An 18,956-nucleotide genomic window follows, 5' to 3' on the forward strand; every position below is an offset into this window, starting at 1 on the left:
ATATGGTGGGTTGGGTGCACACTTGATCTTTTCCCTCTGAATGCCGTCTCCCGGTAGTTCAAACATAGGATAAGGCGGCGCAGGAGATGGATTCGGTGCTTCTGGATCGTAACGATGATGAACCTCACAGATGACTTTGATCACCGGTGGTACCGAGGGGTTCGATGGGTGATTCTCCTTAGCCCTGACACACTGCGGCCTCGAACAAATGCCAGGAACAGGCTGCTCGCCGGGACGGACTGGGTGTCTGGCGTGGTAGCTTGCCGATCTGGGTTTGCCGCAGAGGGAACAAAAATGGATTGCCTCTGATCTTCGTTCGGAAGTATGGCGTACAGAGTCAGGGTATGGCATGCGGACTAGACTGTCTGTAGGGCTACAATGTAATGTAAGTATAGAGCAGATCTGATCGACAATGGGAAACCGTGAATCTTACTTCTGGGTTGTTCGATAAGTCAACTCTCTCTTCGAGGTCATTTCAACAAGGGTGGTCAGGAAAGTGGCTACTGTATGCAAGAATATGGGATCTAGTTTGCAAGTGTTAGGGATCTGCAGATCGTATATCTCTGAGATTTTACATGTCTACAGTCTTCATAAACCGTGTTACGTTGCTCATTTAAAAAATTTGTCAAGCCTGGATACTGGACTCCGTTGGGTCTTCCTGCGATCCATTTTCTACACCTGCGATCCATTTTCGAAATCGCCAGCACCTAGCGTAGGCTTATAAGAAAACAAACTTCTAGTTGAATCCGTGCCGAGTCTTGGAGTTTTATTGAGAATATTGTATGATTTTGTTGTCCGACAATGATGCATTCACTCCTGCTGCCATCTCTTCTCTTCTGGCTATTCTCATCTCAGGTCTTGGGCCATAACCAAACAGCATCCAATACATGTGTCTATGGCCTCCACCATACGTGCAGTGGGCCTCAAGGTTCCAAAGTTACTGAGGAATTGCACCCTTGTGACTATTGTATCGACAATCTCTGCAATGGCACAACAGCGAGCGCGGTGCCCAACGGGAAGGAAGAAGTAATCGTACCCAACACGTCAACCCCAACAGTGGCAGCGACCAGGCCGACCAAGCTCTATTCCCGACCCGAAATGCAGCGCCGCTCACGGGGTCGTCGAAAAGCACGAACCGTCACTTGGCTGATTCCCACAGTCTTTTCGATAATAATATTGATATTCATAGCCCTTTATCTATTCCAGGTATACCGAAATCGGCAAAGAGCGGCCTCTGGTGATGATGGAGTGATGTTGTGAGTCATGGCAAAGCGGTCTGTTGGCAGTGGTTCCAATCGTATATCTCTGTCGGTCTCTTCAATATAAATGTGCTTTAGTTAAGCTTCAACATCGAAATTCAATATCGGGATATTGATGGACAGATCAAGAAGGCGGTAGTTATAGAGTGTACCCCATACAGGCAGAAATACTGTATCCACGTGACCCCTCATCACCATCGACTATGCTTCTTTCTCCCTTGACTCTGGATCCTAGTTAGATAGCTACCAAATGAATTTCATTCGTTTGACTGAACCGTGAAATTACTGAATTAATGCTGGCATTCTGATACAGGACAGTCTGAAGGGGATCTCTACGATAAAACAGAAGAGAAAAAAAACAGGTATTTCAGACTGAATAATCCTCCTCGGCCGAACTTGACCACAATACTGAATGTTAGCCTTGAAACCACTTGTTATCCATTGCTTCCTGACTATAGATCCATGCAATGATCTATGCCATCCCATGCATTCTTGAAGCCGTGATTTGTCGTGCGGCTCGCATTTCTCGTTCGTGTTCCTCTTTTACCTGTGCTAACTTTCTGAACTGGAAGAGAACCATGAGGATCAGACAGGTTAGGGCCGAGGCTGCAGTGATTGCAACAGTCAAGACCGCCATGATGGACCAATCACCATCTTTGGCAGTATATATATTGATTAGTGTTGTAAGGAGTCCGGCGGCCGCATTAAGAAGTGTGGGTCTATGTTGTGGTTAGTCTCATGTCTCGATGATTTGGAGATACTGACCGAAACAGACGATTAATAATCCAGATATAGTTGTGTCTCCATGTCCAGCCTAACCAGCTCATGCCTGCGGCTCCAATGAATAAAAGGGAGCATGCGATGGCTAGCAGCGGCGGATTTTGGATGGTATGTAGAACTGTTTCTTCTGCACCCTTCGCATTTAGGCTATGTTTTATTGTGTCTGATTTCTGGAGCGATGTAAATGTGCCAGGAATAACCAAGTAGCCAGCAAGTAGCATCCAATGAAAAAGACTTGCAAGGAAGGTATGACTCAAAGGGATATAGTCCAGTTCTAGAAGCATTTCCATGTACCGTGTGTGGAGAGTTAACCCAGTCTCTGTCCGGGCAATGCCCGGTTCCACGCTTCCTGTAGACTGCATTGGTGTAGATGCTGTCTTTCAAGGACTATAGATGTAATCAGGAGTAAGTGTTTTCTCCTTTTATTATATAAGTGATTGCCGAAAACGGATCGCATGATAGCATAGAGTATGCTTCTAAAGCGGATCGCACAAGCGGAATGACGAGGATTCTCTTTCTAGGAGCCCAGCTCTTTGCATGGTTAGCATGCTTTGGCTCTGAACTGGAGCTCCCGAGGCAGAGATCCGTAAGGTCAGCGGCAGAGGGTAAGTTCGTATTAAGTCGAGATGATGGCAGTAAGGTATCATAACCAGCTGATTCATTTGATAGTTTGGCAGACAAGCATCATTAGAACATTCAAAATTGCTATGGCTTTGAAGCTCTCGCTTCCTGAATTTCCCCTGCCGGTATGATATCAAACGGTTCTCAAGATATTTTGAGGAATCAGTGAGTTGTCGCGGCGTTGCACGTATCTGGTGACAAATCGTGAAGGCGGTGTAAGAAGCGGTGTGCGGGTTGTGCTGGCAGAATCTTTCCTCACCATCGACTTTCTTCCCCAGCTTTGGATTAATTCCTAGGCTATTTCAGGTCAGACTGACCGATCAAGGTGGCTGCATAGGTCAGTCTGACCTGAAATAGCCTAGGAATTAATCAATCAATCAATCAATCAAACCTATTGGCTAAAAGTGTTCCCTTTTATTTCTAGCTTCCGCAACATCAAAGGCGTTGCCCATACTTTGTACAAAAGGGAAGAGACTAAGGCTCAGGCGTGGCTTGCAGGGGATGGACGATATAAAAACAGGGAAGATGATTTTCCGCTAGCTGTATCTTCAAGCTGACAATGTTGCACCCTATTCCATGTGGTCATGGTTCCAAAGTAACTGCCTCATGCGGTCCGAGAAAGACTCGCACGGTTGCTGCGCTTCAAAAGCGGATCGCACAAGCGGGGGGTGGAATCCAAAAGACACCACATCATGTGCTATTCTAGTGAGAATGCTTATAAGGACTTTTGCATGGAACGCAAGTATCAGTGAGGATCTTATTGCGACACAGTCAATGCAATTTTTACAGCTCTGAGGCAATCCACTGGCAATGCTTCCTATCAGTAAGGAGTCACCATAAATGAATATTTAGGACCAGACTCATTGTGTTCTTCATACGGGAACTACTAGGGAAGATGACAGAACCAAGAAAGCGTACGAGAAGAGCGACATATTGAAAATCAATGACCTTTTGCAACAAAGTCGCCTCATCCACCTTCAATACATAGCGAGAAAACTCGACGTTTTGGAAGAGAACAACCGAAGCCTGGCTGTTGAAAATACAAACCTACGGAGAGACATTGAGAAACTAGGCCGGAAAATCAGTTCAGAAGGGGAAAACAGGATGACTTGACTGGGGAAAAAAATTCTCATCTCTGTTGTAGCTTCTTCAAACTCTCCGGAAGAATTTTACCTATTAGAAGCGGTTGAGAGTGGCCATGGCTTGTGGATAGATAACTAGTTTAGCATGTTTGTTTTGTCTACTCGATTCGCTGGTTGTTCCTTGTTTTTTCCTCCCTAGTGCAAGAAGTTTGTACGTAGCCGCTCATAACTGATTGCATGGAGCTTTTTTTGATATACGTGATAGCCAAAAAAGCAATGATATGACAGGGAGTACGGAGTAAAAGCCCGAAAGTTCCCAAGGATTGTGAACCTGCTGCTTATGGTTAACTATATATAGACGCTGGCATGTCCTGAATCTACCAGACCTGCCTTCCTCATCCTCTCCAACAACCCTACCCGAGGCCACTGAAGCAACAGACTATTTCAGCTGAAAAACCGGGAAGAATTGACAACCAATCATGAAGGAATATGTCACGTGATGAAATGGAGATACTGATAAGCACAGACCAACCAGTATACAAGGTGAAGTATGTTACTAGAAGGTTAAGATATACTGATATGATAAGTATGCTCTACGGCAGTCATATTTATGTAGTCAAGCATGCTGGCTCGATCGTCATCACGTCCTAGTTCCCTGTGCTCAATCCAACATCACAACCTTTGTTACTGAGTCTTAGTGGGTCAGCAAGACCCCGCAGCTGCTGTCTTGTAGCTATTGCTTCAGTTGGCGCTGCTTCCTACCAGTCATTCTGTTATGTTGTCTTATTCATCGAGTTAGGTTCTCTTGTCCAAGTGAATCTTGCTATCTAGAAACCCTCTACTCCCTAGCCTAGTACCTTGACTGGTCGGACCCCGGCACATGACTGCCACGTCACCTGCCTGTTTACAAATTCAGCACCAGGATCAACCACAATTCCACAGCGCCTGAAGTTCTTGTCTCTCTTACCATTTTTCCGCTTATTCTATAGGATCTCATGTATCAACTGAATTTCGGTAATATGCCAAAAAATGCAAGAAGGTGCTGAGGGAGTTGTCAGATACAAAAGAGCAACCTCTTCAATCAGACACGCGAAATGAAGACACAGAGGTGCTCCTTAGGTCGCTGGCAGGACCGATAGAAAATCGTTGCATTACTGTACTTTTGAGGTCCGCTGGTACATCACTATGACCTCAGCCACTACAGCGCGCGGAATAGCCTCACTAGCGTAATATAGGTTGCCGTAACTAAATTCCAAGTCAGCTCTAGAAAATAGGATAGGAATTACCCGCAATCCCAGACCTGCTGAAGGTTACGAAATCGTGGAATTTGTCCTTTCCCTTCATGCGGAGCTCTCGGAATTTGAACTTCGCATTGGCAATGCGATTTGGGTCATGGTAGATCTGCTTGAGGTGCTTCAACAGGTCGTTTGAGTCCCTGTATCGGTCTAGAGCGTTCTCTCGTAAACGCTTCGCAATATGCTTCGCTGCATCTCCCTCACAGCGACTTGCGACAACAGAGAGCATTCTCTTCTCTATTGAAACAAGCTCTTTCATGATGGCTATCCTTTCTTCGAGAGAAAGCCCATCCCATAGATCCCCAATTTCGTTCCAGGAGCTTCCTCCATGACAATATATTCAGAACCAACTGAGTTGTTGGCGTGGGCGCTCCAAGCATATACCTGTGGAGTGGGAATTTCCAGCACACTGCGAGCCTACCATCAGCGTTAGAAACAGTCTGAATCAGAGATAAAAGCAGTGCATTAAATCCTCACAAAGTCCACTGTCAGGGCCTCGTTTATATCCTCCATGATGCTCTACTCCGGCCGGTTATTATTCTCTTTCAAAACGCGTGCGACGTCGTCTTTGCATTATTCTACAGCGACGTTCAGAAACCGCAATACACCACAATTGAGGGAAATGGATCCCTTCGTGTACAGCCCCAATCCCGGAAGGGTGGTTTTTGGCAATGGCACCATCAAACAGCTTCCGGAAGAGCTTGCTCGCCTGAACCTGTCTGCTCCCTTGCTGCTCTCGACGTCTCAGCAGGTCAATCAGGCGGAAGACCTCAAGAATGTGCTCCAGGGCAAGGTCGCGGGTATCTTCACAGAAGCCACCATGCACACGCCTATCCACGTGACAGAGAAGGCCCTCGACTACGCAAAGAAGCAGGGAGCCGACTGTGTGGTCTCGATCGGTGGAGGCAGCACGATCGGTCTGGGGAAGGCCATCAGCGTCCGTACGGGCCTGCCGCATATCTGCATTCCGACGACATACGCGGGCAGTGAGATGACGCCGATTCTGGGAGAAACGGCTGACGGTCTGAAGAAAACTCGCACCGACCCCAAGATCCTGCCTGGAACAGTCATCTACGACGTTGATCTGACGATGACTCTGCCACCTGCTATGAGCGCGACTAGCGGGGTAAACGCCATCGCTCATGCAGGTAAGCCTTTTTCTTTTCACACATAGTTTCGACTCCGACCAAGAACAGTGCTGATAGTTCTGGGGCAAACAGTGGAAGCTCTGTATGCCCGCAACACCAACCCGATCATCAACATGTTCGCCGTCGAGGGAACCCGTGCTTTGGCCAGCGCGCTCCCAGAGATTGTAGAGAACCCGTCGTCGCCATCTGCCCGGTCGTTAGCTCTCTACGGAGCATGGCTCTGTGGCACATGTCTGGGCAGCGTGGGCATGTCCATTCACCATAAGCTTTGCCATACCCTCGGAGGTAGCTTTAACCTGCCCCATGCAGAGACGCACACAGCAGTGCTACCTCACGCGATTGCCTACAACGCTCCCAAGATCCCAGAAGCCATGAAGAAGCTGGCGGAGGCTCTTCCAGAGAGCAATGGCGATGCGATCCACGGCCTGAATGTCCTGTTGGATAAGCTCAAAGTCAAGAGAGGTCTCAAAGACTTTGGCATGAAGGAAGAAGATATCGATAAGGCAGCAGATATCGCTGTGAGCAATCCATACTGGAACCCAAGAGAGATTGAAAGGGAGCCGATCCGCGAGTTGATCCGGAGGGTGTGGGCTGGCGAGCCTGCCCGAGCAGACCTCTGAACCTCGATAGATAAGATACTGTAAATATATGATTGCATGGTCCGGCAAATAGAAAGTTGTGCCTGGGTGTCCCATTGTAATTAATTGGATGTTGATTGGTTGAAGACGGTAATCATACAGAAATATGGCGCATAATTACGGTAGCCTAGGAAGACCACTTATGCAGCTTTATACAAAAAAAAATCTAGATAGATCAACCCCACCATTCTGATTGTGATCAAGCGAATAGGCCAGCATCCACGAAGCGCCTAGGATTGTCGATTAAGATGGCTGGCAGCACCATGGAAGCGGCGCCTATTTTGTCAACTCCAGATACACGCCTGTTAGAAGCCACTGCTCCAGTGGCCAGTTCCCATGATTCAGGCCCCGCACGCTCAGATGAGGAGCTTGCCATCATATATGATATTGAGCGCACCTTGACGGAGATTCGACAGGGACGATGGAAGCGAATCGCCCTGCAATTCCCAGATGAGATGCTACCGGATGCGCCTCGTGTTTTCCAGCTTCTAAGTCGTGGTCTCCAGAAAAAGGTTTCGACTCATACCAACGGGCTCTCTTCTGGCTATCACGAGAAGGACACGCCGCAGTCTGAGCCCGATCTCGTCGAACAGGTCTCCCAGTTGAAGGTAGATGACAGCCTTCCCGAACAAGAACAACTTCCCAAGCTGTATATCCTTGCAGATACCTCTTATGGAACCTGCTGTGTCGACGAAGTTGCTGCAGAGCATGTCAATGCGGACGTCGTGGTACACTATGGGCGAGCCTGTCTTTCACCCACGGCGCGATTACCGGTGATATATGTATTCACCCACAAGCCTTTGCCTTTGGAGCCCCTGGTCAAGGCATTCCGGGAGACGTATCCGGATCTCTCGTCAAAGATCATTATCGCTGCCGACGTCACTTACTCAGATCATGTCCCGGCAGTCTATGACCGACTGGTCCAGGAGGGTTATACTAACCTCTTTGCCACTTCGGTGGTTCATGATCCTTCATCTGCAATACCGAACCGGACAGTTCCAGACTCTGTCAAAGACAATCCGGAACTTCTGAACGAGTGGCAGCTATTTCACATCTCCGACCCTCCAACGGCGCTGCTCCTCACCCTGTCGTCTAGGGTTGCGGCCATCCATATCTATCCCACAGAGCGATCAGGGTCTGATCAAGAGGTGAAGCCACTGCCCGTATCCACTGCGGCAGCTCTGCGCCGCCGTTATGCTATCTTAACCTCATTGAGCACGGTGCCGATATTTGGTATTCTTATCAACACTCTGAGCGTCAAGAACTACCTCCACATGGTGGACCATGTGAAGAAGCAAATTGCTGCCGCAGGTAAGAAAAGCTACATGTTCGTGGTGGGCAAGCTCAACGCCGCCAAAGTGGCCAATTTCAGTGAAATCGGAGGATGGGTCGTGATCGGCTGCTGGGAGAGCTCTCTCGTCGATAGCAAGGACTTTTGGAAGCCCGTGATCACACCCTTCGAACTGGAGCTTGCTCTCAAAAGTGATATGGACCGTGTCTGGACGGGCGCATGGCGAAGTGACTACCAGACCATCTTGGATGCTGCTCAATCCCCGCAGGCTGATCGAGATGACCACAATGGTGAATCAGCTCCCTCTGCTGGCGATGATGCTGCCAAAGAGAACGGTGAAGACGAATCGTCCGATTTCGAGTCCGCTCCCCCGGAATTCGACTTACGGACGGGTCAGTATGTTTCTCATTCACGTCCCATGCAAGACGTAGCCGGGTATGGCTCCGGAACCACGCAATCAAGCCCAACTGCTGCCAAAGCATTGGCAAAACGGGCGAAGGGGGATTTGGCTACCATCGGTGGGACGGTATCGCCTGGAGCGGAATTTCTGCGGTCCCAACGGACGTGGAGAGGGCTGGGGAGTGATTTCGATATTAGATATGAGGAAGATGGCGAAGCAGATACCACCCTTGTTGTGGAAGGGCGCAAAGGGATCGCGAGGGGATATACGGTTGGGGACTCTACAGAAAGACGTTGACCCTTAATAAAAAAAGTCATTGTACGGATCCACACAGGCAGAGCTCACTATCTTTGCCTGCCAAAAAAAAAATGGAAAGAACAAAAAATCAGCCAATAATTTATTCTAAGAAAATTCTTGCTCTCTATTCGGTAGCAATTGAGTGTTGCGGAGATTGTAGTCGTAGGATTGATCTGAATGGTCATCACATGACAGCCATCTCCGACAACATAACGGCGCCAACGTTGCAGCTGGCATCGTGGACAGTCCATATCCACAACTCCCCAGGTCCCGCCAGACCACCTGCCTTGCCAGATGTCTGTCAGTCCTTCGCTGGTACTAACAACTCTTCGTCGGGTTTTTTGAGTCAGCTCTCCTGATTGATAATGCTGGTCGCTGTCGCTCGCTCACACTCTCCGCGTTCGTCCTCCGCCGTTCCCTAGGTCGAATCCGCCCTCCCTCGTGAGACTGCGCCATCATGTCTCTCAATAACGGCCCGGGTACTATTCAAGAATCGATAGCTGACCGGAGTATTATATCAATGGACTCCCGGATAGATGCCGCAGCGGACCCCTCGACCTCGACCCGACCTCCCCGTCGTCTGTCTACCTTCGAACGAGTCTTCTCAACCCATGCCCCCATCTTCGAATCCCTGCTCCTCCAAATCCCCACCGATACAATCTTCCAGCTGTACCATACCTCCTCCTATCTCCGAAATTTCCTCCAATCCTACCCGACAGCATGGAAATACCTTTCCTTCCGGTTGCTCTATCCGTCCGGATCCCAAACTCGGCCTCTACTCCCGGGCAGTCCGGATCCTGCGACCCAGCGACAGTCACGCCCGTATGCACTGGACCAGCTCTTGATGATGGTCGTGGTACCTCTCAGCCCGTGTTTGAGGAGCCTGGAGCTCGATAACACCGCGGTCTCTGGCCAGATCCTGATTTCGACGGTCCTGCACTCCCGGCGGGAAACATTGGAGCATCTCTCCGTCCGCGGATGCAAGAATGTCTCTCTCAAATACCATATCATTCCGTACCTCACCATGTTTGGGCTGCAATACGACGTGGATAAGGAAAAGAAGTCTCCCTCTACGAAGAAACTCGCACTGAAGAGTCTTTACACCTATCGATGTCGTCACCATCGACGACGACCGTACCTTTCTTCTTCGCTGCTGCGACGGGAGTCTGATTCCGAGCCTACGCATGAGCTGGTTAACTTGTGCCACAAGCTGGGAATCTGGACTGATACGGCATGGTGTACGACGCCCGCTGGTCGGTGCTTTCGACGAAGAGGTTACGTTTCTATGAGGGTACCACACGGCTCTCCGGAGGTCTGGGTGGTGTTCGATCGACTATGGCGGTCCAAGAATTGGCTTGGTTCCTCGCCGGAGAATGCGGGACAGGAGATCAGACGGGACGGGAGACTCTGGGAACATGATGAGACCGGGTTCAACGGAGAACCTCTGGGAACGGGCGATGGAAGAGGCTGTGGCGAAGGGAAGACGGTTCCTGCTCATCTACGCCAGAGTCATAGACGCTTCGTGGAAAACATCAAGTGCGATTCGTGCTTCGAGGATATCCCCGAGAGGTGTGAGCAATGCAGTGTCCTCATGCATTGTGTTGGTTGCCGCAAGACGCTGTGTGCGAGCTGCGCGTATGACCGACCATATCATCGGCAGACAGCAACGAATTCGTCTTCTACTGATACCAGTACTGGTACTGGAAATTCACTCTGGTGGGCACCTGGTGCAACCATTTCGCCATGCATCATGCAAGAACCTCCTTCTCCAGAACAAGCGGCGGACAACAACCCCGTTCCTACCGGTCCTAATCAGTATCCCGCTCTCAAATTCCACTGGTGTTGCACGGAGCCTATCTTTTCAGGCGGAGGGGGTATCAGCATTGGAACGACGAGTCGAGATGTTGACTTGGTCCGAGCAGCACCCCTGCCCAGGGGACAAGGTTGGGAGGACCCGGAATACTCTCGGGACGAATGGTACAAGAATTTCCCCAGATATGCCTACGGGGATCCTAAGAAACCAGACTACTCGTTGAAGACGGGACACATTGAAATGATGCGTTGGTTGTTGGGACCACCCACTCGTCAGGTGTCGACCTGTCCGCGCAATCTATGCCAGGAATGTTATGACTCTCCGCAGTGGAAAGTGCATTGCAAGAGCTGCTCCAGACCTCTTTGCATGGAGCACGACCTCCGCGGCCTTCGCCTACGCATATGTGGGTATCGAGACTTGGCCCTGGAGAAGATGGCGATGCAGAGTCAGCAAGCTGGAGGCAGGCAGCCAACATCGACTAGGTCACGAACAAATGCTTTGTCGGAATTTGAATCACGGCTGCAAGCACACGGGAGCATCCCAACTGATTCTCCGTCCAGCAGTATTGCGGGAGAACACGACGCGGATGTTCTGACCGAAATGCATCCCGCGGTGCTGCAAGAATTCATCGAGCAGGAGGATGAGGACCCTCTACCCGATCAACAGGTTGGTCGGAGCCGCTCTCCAACCAACTCGAACCTGTCGCGTTCGTCTTCCCGTTCGTCCGTCTACTACGATGCTGCTGCGGAAATCCCCAAATGGCAGGGCTGCCAGTCGTTCTTCTGCCCTCAGTACCGGCCGGTAGGAGATCAACGGCAGCGCTGTACGAGCGTGCTGCGAGAGTGCACGAACTGTGCGATCCACGTCTGCCAGGACTGCATCAACAACAACCCTCCTTGTACCTGCTCCTACTGCGAAGTGAACTACCTTTGCCCCAATTGCCTGCGATTGCGGCAAGAGGACGGCACCTGTCGCCGCGCCGAGGAGGAGAAAGCCATGAAGGAGGAGAAGTGGAAGAGGGACATGGAGATGCTGGAGGACATCCTCGAGCGGAAACTGGCCAACGAAGTCGCCGAGTTTGCGGGCCAATTCATGGGTCTGATCCAACGCGGAGATAGAGATTGGACTGATCAGGCTCAAGCTGCAGCTCAAGCTCAGACACGGACCGACGTCAGAGCTGAAGAGATGTTTGAACATCCTACCTCCGATGAGGAAGCCCTTCTCGAGGAGATGATGACTCCGATTGCAGATTGATTGCGGCGATAGACCGGCATCAGCCGTCGCACGACCGTGATCCTTCCAGCGGGATCGATTTCACCATCCATCTTCCTCAGTTTTTAAATTCCCATATCTGTGTATGACTTTTTATACGAATCTTCTTGCATCATGTTGTGCTTTTTTACAATCTGGTCTAGTCTTTGTGTTTTCTCAGCATCGTCAGCATCATTTATGATTTAGTTTGACACCTTTTTTTTTCTTCTTCTTTTTCTTTTTCTCTCTTATTCGGATGGGGATGGGGATTTCTTTTCGATTCCAGGAACCTGCTAGATCTGGGGAAACGGACGCGGCGGCAGATGATGATGGGTCAAGAGACTGTTTCCATAAATGACCGGGTTTTTTTTCTTGCTGCTATTATTCTCTTCCTCTTCTTTTTCTTTTTTTTCAAGGCAATGGCGTTAGGTTCCCAGGTAGTATCATTACATTACATTAGGGTAGGTTAGGTAGGTTAGGGAAGAGAGAAAAGAGATATCCTGCAATGCAATGCAATCGATATTATTCATTTAGCCTTCTTATTTTCGAATCAATGGACCAACACTCGACGAGATCATGTTCAGTTGCGTAATTTATATGTACAAGTATACATATCTGTATTAAGCATTATATATACTAGGTATAGTACATTATATATATACCCAGGATGCCGTGTCGCTCGCAGGTGACTAGTCCATGGCCTCAGAGGGTCTTGTGCTAGTCTCTATTTCTTATATACATTATACAATTAGTTCGACGTAGACTTTTTCAGTTGGGCCTGATACTTCAGAGCGCCATTCGTCATCGTCTTCGGCGTGACTTTCGCACTGCCACGACCACTCCGACTGCCACTTCCAAGGAAGACGTGCACCACCGACAAGACAGCGACCCAAATCAGTCCAATACACGTAGCCAGCGCAACTCCGTGGACGGCCCACCAGATGTGCTGCACCCCCGCGGCACACATGCTGATCTCGTACTGCCACTCGTTCACGGACGGGTCTGCGTCAAACCAGACGGATAGAAGGCCTGCGTTGCCGCCGTATTCGCCCATCATTGAGCGGAGGGTTACTTCGCGGATGGAGGGGGATGTTTTCAACGACGAGGAGGAAGATGGGGAATAGCGCGTCGCGTCCCAGTGCCAGGACTGCTGCTGCTGGGAATCCTCCATAGGAGGAGGGGTGGTAGAAGATCTATTGACGAAATGGACAACGTCACAGCCCGTGTGATCGTGTCCCGTCAGAATCAGGCCCTTCCGACCCCATCCACCGCCTGCGGTGTGTTCGTTCCCGCTCATGCCGAAGATCCCCTGCAAGATCGCATTGGTACTGACGTGCTCGCTCAGGTGGTTCTGTTCCCTCAGTCCGCCGCTCCTGAAGCGGGGAACACCGTCTTCGCCGTGTTCGTCGTCCTCCTCGTGGAATGAGAAATATGGCGGGTCGGTGCAGATGCCTTCGCGCTTGTGCAGGGGCACATGCGTTAGGAGGAGTGTGAACGTGGTGCGGTCCTCCACGGGATAGGAGCGGTGGGTTATCAGTTCGTTGATGTAGGCGTAGCTGTCGGATTGGATCTGTTGAACGAGCGCGGGAGTGTCGAGTGTCAGGTCATTCAGGTTGATGATGTGAAGGGTGGGCGTCGTAGAATTAGAATTGGAAGAAATTCCGTCCTCAAGTGGATGCTGAAACCGGACGTCCCAATCCGCGCGGCCAAAGACACGCTCAAAGCGCTCCAACCGGGCTTCGCTCACATCACCCGCATACCCAATGTCATGGTTCCCAGCGACGTTGATGATCCTCCTAGCCCACGGTGAGTCGTATCGCTGCAGCATCTCCAGGCGCTGCTGCTGCTGCTGCTGCTCCCCATCACCATCCCTCTTCTTCTTCCCAGTGATGGTAACATCATCGCCCACCCTCTCCCCTCCCCGAAAGACGCGATTCCAGTACCGCAATCCCCGTCGCTCAAACTCCTCGTCTGACACCCATTGGCTCCCGATCAGATCGCCCAACACCGCGACGTGGGTCGGACGGCTCCACCAGTGCAGCGTCCGGTAGATATGTGCGAGGTAGTAATCGTTGCCGAACAGATCAAGGCGTTTCCGCGTAGCGCGCAGCGCAGAGGGAATGTCGTCGAGGATTATAGCTCGGAGGGCAGACTGGACGGCGGAGAGGAACGATATATCCCGGTCATCGTCCTCGTCGGAGATTCCTGAATTTAAATTTCCGTCCGTCTTCCTCTGTGTCGCCGTGATAGCAGCCCAATGCCGCCGCAAACGCGGGACAAATTCATCGTCCGGTCCGGGGAGCGAACTGTCACCTTCGAGCTGAGGATCTGCAAGAACAAGGAGTCGGAAGATGGCAGGTGCAGGGCGGCCTTTTCCGTGCTTGAGGGAGATGTGCTGGAGGGCGGTTTTCACGAATGCGTTTGACGCGAACGACAACGAAGCAGAAGAGTCATTGTTGATTCCGTTGGTAGGAAGAGGGAAAGCACAGCCATGAAAGACCGGATACAGATATAGGTAAAGAGCAGACGCGATAGACAGCGGTAGCAGGACAGTGAGGATCCGCTGGAGCAGGATGCGGAGGGACATGGGTTATGTCAATGGTAGTTAACGCTGTGGCAGCATGAGAAGCTATATATCAATGAAGCATAACCAATCAACACCAGAAGAAGGAAATGAAAGGAGAGACGAAGCAAACTAAGAACATCACTGCTCTCTTGGTATCTACTGTAGTTTGTTCATCTCCGAGTTGATCTAGTTGCCGCGCTGGAAAAGGGAGACGCGCTAAACGGGCGCTACGGCAATCCCGTCAATTCGCCAAGTTCGGCTTGCCGAGCAACTACGTACTTCTACATCAACAGACCGTGGTTGAAAAGTCGATTAAAATTGGCATTAGAGAAGAAGTAATTATGCGTATACATCATGTGAGCCCGAGAAAAACCCGAGTCAAAACTCTGGAGGCAGCCAAGTCCACTTCGCAACCAGCAGAGATGACGCCCCATCATTAACGTAGCTCGCAATCCCTATCTTCATTCATTCATATCCAGTCGTGCAATAGTAACCAAGAAGTGGTGGGAAAGAAGGGGCAAAAGAAAGAAAGAAATCTCCAAACGAAGGGTATATCTCAGGGAAAAAAAAAACGCCCTCTCTAAAGTCATCACATAAATCCTGTAGAAGCCTCAGGGCCTCTGGTATGAAGAAAAGATATTAAAAGGGCCAACAAAAAAAGGAATAGAATGAACAGACCCATTAAGATTCCTCAACGAGCGAGGGCAAACCGCGGCGCTTATTCAGGCAAAGACAACACTACGAAATCGATTCAGCGAGTGATTCGGGGAGTGAAGCCGTCGGCGCAGGCTCAACACCGCCAATATCATTAGCCAAAGAGGACCGCTCTGCGTCAGGTTCGGCACTTGAAGCCGCCTTGTCAAGACTGAGACCTTGGATCTTCAGGCCGCTATCGTCTTCGTCGGCATTCGCGTCGGCAAGCGCAGGCGGCCGTTGATTCATGGCCCGCGCTTGCTTGAGACTGATCGTCTTCTGCTTGTTAGTAGTCTCCACAGGCCGTGAGAGATCCCGCTCGATGGTTGCCTTCATCAACGCAGCCATCCAAAGTCGGCCCTCTTTAACATTGTCGACTTGGAAGTAATACGTCGTGGGCTTCGTGAACTGCACAGAACGAGACATTCCAGACTTGGGAGGGACCAGCTTGAAGATAAACGGACTCTGCGAAGCGGTCTTCGCTGAACCAGACGCCTCCGCCGGCGACCTGGCAATATCGGGTGGCGTGGCATCACCGTTTGAAGTGACTGGGGATGTGGGTGTAGCTCTTGCGCCGGTGATCGTGGCATGCAGTGCGACGATAGGATCCTGATCCGCACGCAGCACACGGTGGCCGGTGATATCAATGAGACCCCGCTCCTCCGTGTCATCTTCTGAATAATAATAGGAGAGGCGCCGACCACGGAGAACAAAGAGACGAGGCTTCCAGGTCGTCATGAGATTCGCGGATCTCTTCTTCATCCAGCCACAGTAGTCGCAACCTTCCATCTGTTCCTGGGGAGTCTTCTTTTCCAACCCACGCATGTAGGCGCTGGTGTCCTTCTTGGACTTGCTGCCCACCTTGGATGGTGCCCTTTGTCGCGACAGAGATAGAGCTCCTTCCGTTGCTTTCCCAGATCCATCGGTGCTGTGGCGTTCGGAACTCTTGGACGTTGCGGAGGGTGTTGTTGACCCGGTTCGACCCGACGGAAGAGAGAACTCCTTGACCGGTGAAGTCGTAGTAAACTCCTTTTCACTTACACCGTCCGATGCTGTGCGGAGCCCCACGGCCCGACGGAATTTGGGAGCAACATTCTTGATTTGCTGGAAAGGCAAAGGCGACGAGCGCCCCGTAGTCTCAGAACCGCGACTATCGCCCCTCCTGACAAACGGCGAGAAGAATGAAGGACCCTCGCTGGGTTTGTCCTCCAGGTTGGTCACAATTTTGTGACTGCCGGAGCCGCTGGCCCGGCCTTTCAGGGAACCGCCATGATATGTCTTGGCAGCGGCAGAGACATATGTACCTGACGGCTCCCGGCTGGAATCGGTGCTGCCAAAGCGGAAATGTCTCTGGTTGCCTGACGTCGATCGGATTTGGTCGCCAGCATAACTCGATTGCCTGGAATGATGGCTGCCCGCAAAGGAGTCCCGCTTCTTCAGCACCTTACGAGTCCGGCGTGACTCGACCTCCCCACCGGAAAAGTACCCCCGGTCGAGAGCATCTAAATGATCCGCCATGTTGAGGGAATTATCGGAGAAATCGGTCTGTTCAAGAAACCGTTGTTGGAGAATCATATCCTCGTCTGTTACATCCACGCCGGTTCCAGGTCGACTGGCCAATGCTTGCGCTCCGGCTGACATGGTCCAGCCTCGGTCAAAAGAACCTTTCTTCTGATGTACAGAAGATGACTTGGTAGGAAGAGCCGGAGGAGAACGGTTGGTAGTATCGATGGACGAATGACGGCGGGAGTGATTGAGTTCTCGAATCGACGCTGCTGAGGGCCGCGCCGACAACTCCCTTCCACCGTACGTGCTGACAGTCGAAGGAGAGCCGGGACTGCCATGCAGAAGCGAAGACCTCCGTCGGGAAGGTAGAACCGAAGTGCTGGGAACTCTTCTCGGGGATTGGTAAGGCGACGATGGCTTCTCAGACAAGCTGGGGATCCTGGGTAGGAGAGGTCCGGCGTGTCCTGCACGGCTCACGGTGCGTTCATGCTCCTCTGAGGAATAGTAGGTGGAGACTGAACCTCGAGGTCTGTGCCTGAACCCTTTGACTTGCTCTTGAAACGCCTTGATTTTGTGCCAGGTCTTGAGTCGCCGTCCCATCACACCAAAGTCAAATTCCTTCATGAAGAGGAACTCCTGATCCATCTCCAGCAGAACGTCTCCGGTGATCTCCTGTTCTTGGAAAATATCACAATGCTTCGCCTCGACCCCGAGAAGCCGCAATTGGCGCGCCGTTTCGATATGATCCCACTTGCGCACCTGTTCTTCCGTCGGTTGATTCTCTTCTTCTTCATCCGTCTCGTGTCCATGAATGTAGGAAATACGATGATCGATGTGGCTGCTGTATTCACTGCCAGAGTCGGTGAAGGTCCTCTGATCCTGAGTGGCGATGCTGTGGCGGGGGGGGCTAAGATCGGTGATATGCTCGTCGATGACACTCAGCGTCTCATTCATGACAGGACTGTCACCCCCTTTGAGGTGACTACCAAAAGGATCCCTGAACCTTTGAATGTTGGAAGAGAAAGGGGGCGTCGATGGCAAGGAGCTGGAACTCGATCTCCGTGACTGTGTGTGCAATGGTGAACAAGCTTCCCCCTCCGAGTCTGGACGCGAATCTTGAAGTTGCGATGCGCTGGCACGTCTTGAAGCCTGAGGGGTGGCCTCTCCTTTCCCTTCGATAGTAGCACCCACATCATCCTCTAGAGCGCCTGGCTTCGAGCTGTCTTCTGGGCCGATTGTATCTGAATCAGCGGAAGAAGAGGCAGTCTCCGGTTTTCGCACACCCAGCTTGGGTGTGATGGCAGTGTAAACTGTTGCGCATCAGCTACCGCCACTATTTTATAGACTTTCCAGGTTGGAAGAAAAGACCACTGCGTACCTGCAGGGAAAAGACCTGTCTGTCCGGTAACTGTATGCCTGCCAAGATACCATCCGTCCCCAAACCCATCGTCGAGCTCGACCAACTCGATCTTCTCGCCGCGTCGCAAGGTCAGCTCATCCTCTCCCCGGGCGTCGAAATCATCTAGAGAAGTGTCATATTAGCGATGGGGATTTTCCTCGGATAATGATTCGAGAGAGGTACTTACGAACAACAACCAGAAAATCGCCGGGTTGAGGCAGGCGTGATGGCACTGACTGAGCCATGGACGGTCCCTCTTCCAACAGCGAAACCTTTCAAAACGGCAGTGCGAAATTCAATTGTCAAAGCGCGCGGCTGCAGACGGTCGGTTGGAGAGAGTTGAGAGCGACATGGAGCGCAGAAGCTCTCTGCTCACGGATTGATATATCAGATATGCCAGTCACGAGCCTCAACTCCACAGCAGAGTGGGTGGATTGGACAAAGGGGTGGAGAGTGTCTGGACTCCGGAAGCGGGAGGCGACAGAGCTTGAGAACGGGCGTTCGCAAGAAACGGCGCGGAGGGACGAGACGATCGCGGCTTCTAGCCCACCACACGATATTAATATGCGGAGTAGACAGCAATCCGAACAGGCAACAAACAACAACGGGCTGTTGTGGAGCTTCGAACGAGAGGACTGCTGGTGCAAGGATAAGATGGGTGGTCAAAATAATGAGGAGGTGATGATTTCACCAGGAGTGCCTGTTAGACCCGCACCACCTCGGAAGTCGACCAGACTTTGGGTCAACTCTTGCTCCTTAGCCTGCTGAACTTGCGAGGACTCAGAAAAGGAAAACGCCGGTTCGTCGTGACGGCTCGACTCTCGTCAACCTGGGAATCCAGGGAGGTCTCCCCTTTTTGATTTAGTAGTGTTGCCTCCTTGTCCTGCCTGACAGCAAGGTTGCAACTCAAGAACACG

General features: G+C 51.1%; 9 protein-coding genes across 9 annotated transcripts; 4 read left to right on the plus strand and 5 right to left on the minus strand.

Moving 5' to 3' along the window:
• Positions 1-1,731: 1,731 nt before the first annotated feature.
• Positions 1,732-2,401, minus strand: VTN77DRAFT_621 (uncharacterized protein; the record flags this gene model as incomplete). The annotated part of the gene is made up of 2 exons (XM_069422463.1): positions 1,732-1,978; positions 2,025-2,401. 2 exons carry the CDS (start codon positions 2,399-2,401, stop codon positions 1,732-1,734), a joined length of 624 nt encoding a protein of 207 aa, XP_069273351.1.
• Positions 2,402-4,893: 2,492 nt separating this feature from the next.
• Positions 4,894-5,296, minus strand: VTN77DRAFT_622 (uncharacterized protein; the record flags this gene model as incomplete). Its single annotated transcript, XM_069422474.1, has 2 exons — positions 4,894-4,987; positions 5,043-5,296. The coding sequence occupies 2 exons, from the start codon at positions 5,294-5,296 to the stop codon at positions 4,894-4,896; spliced, it is 348 nt and encodes a 115-aa protein (XP_069273352.1).
• A 5-nt stretch (positions 5,297-5,301) lies between these two features.
• Positions 5,302-5,550, minus strand: VTN77DRAFT_623 (uncharacterized protein; the record flags this gene model as incomplete). Its single annotated transcript, XM_069422485.1, has 2 exons — positions 5,302-5,454; positions 5,515-5,550. The coding sequence occupies 2 exons, from the start codon at positions 5,548-5,550 to the stop codon at positions 5,302-5,304; spliced, it is 189 nt and encodes a 62-aa protein (XP_069273353.1).
• Positions 5,551-5,659: 109 nt separating this feature from the next.
• Positions 5,660-6,211, plus strand: VTN77DRAFT_624 (uncharacterized protein; the record flags this gene model as incomplete). Its single annotated transcript, XM_069422496.1, has 1 exon — positions 5,660-6,211. The coding sequence occupies one exon, from the start codon at positions 5,660-5,662 to the stop codon at positions 6,209-6,211; it is 552 nt and encodes a 183-aa protein (XP_069273354.1).
• An 87-nt stretch (positions 6,212-6,298) lies between these two features.
• VTN77DRAFT_625 (uncharacterized protein) lies at positions 6,299-6,805 on the plus strand (the record flags this gene model as incomplete). Its single annotated transcript, XM_069422507.1, has 1 exon — positions 6,299-6,805. The coding sequence occupies one exon, from the start codon at positions 6,299-6,301 to the stop codon at positions 6,803-6,805; it is 507 nt and encodes a 168-aa protein (XP_069273355.1).
• A 266-nt stretch (positions 6,806-7,071) lies between these two features.
• Positions 7,072-8,811, plus strand: VTN77DRAFT_626 (uncharacterized protein; the record flags this gene model as incomplete). The annotated part of the gene is made up of 1 exon (XM_069422518.1): positions 7,072-8,811. One exon carries the CDS (start codon positions 7,072-7,074, stop codon positions 8,809-8,811), a length of 1,740 nt encoding a protein of 579 aa, XP_069273356.1.
• Positions 8,812-9,268: 457 nt separating this feature from the next.
• Positions 9,269-11,878, plus strand: VTN77DRAFT_627 (uncharacterized protein; the record flags this gene model as incomplete). The annotated part of the gene is made up of 1 exon (XM_069422529.1): positions 9,269-11,878. The coding sequence occupies one exon, from the start codon at positions 9,269-9,271 to the stop codon at positions 11,876-11,878; it is 2,610 nt and encodes an 869-aa protein (XP_069273357.1).
• Positions 11,879-12,623: 745 nt separating this feature from the next.
• Positions 12,624-14,462, minus strand: VTN77DRAFT_628 (uncharacterized protein; the record flags this gene model as incomplete). Its single annotated transcript, XM_069422540.1, has 1 exon — positions 12,624-14,462. One exon carries the CDS (start codon positions 14,460-14,462, stop codon positions 12,624-12,626), a length of 1,839 nt encoding a protein of 612 aa, XP_069273358.1.
• Positions 14,463-15,179: 717 nt separating this feature from the next.
• Positions 15,180-18,284, minus strand: VTN77DRAFT_629 (uncharacterized protein; the record flags this gene model as incomplete). The annotated part of the gene is made up of 3 exons (XM_069422551.1): positions 15,180-17,950; positions 18,019-18,162; positions 18,227-18,284. 3 exons carry the CDS (start codon positions 18,282-18,284, stop codon positions 15,180-15,182), a joined length of 2,973 nt encoding a protein of 990 aa, XP_069273359.1.
• Positions 18,285-18,956: the final 672 nt, after the last annotated feature.

The sequence above is a fragment of the Rasamsonia byssochlamydoides genome (assembly GCF_041956645.1).
Source record: "Rasamsonia byssochlamydoides strain NRRL 3658 unplaced genomic scaffold VTN77scaffold_104, whole genome shotgun sequence".
NCBI classification, from domain to species: Eukaryota; Fungi; Ascomycota; class Eurotiomycetes; order Eurotiales; family Trichocomaceae; genus Rasamsonia; species Rasamsonia byssochlamydoides.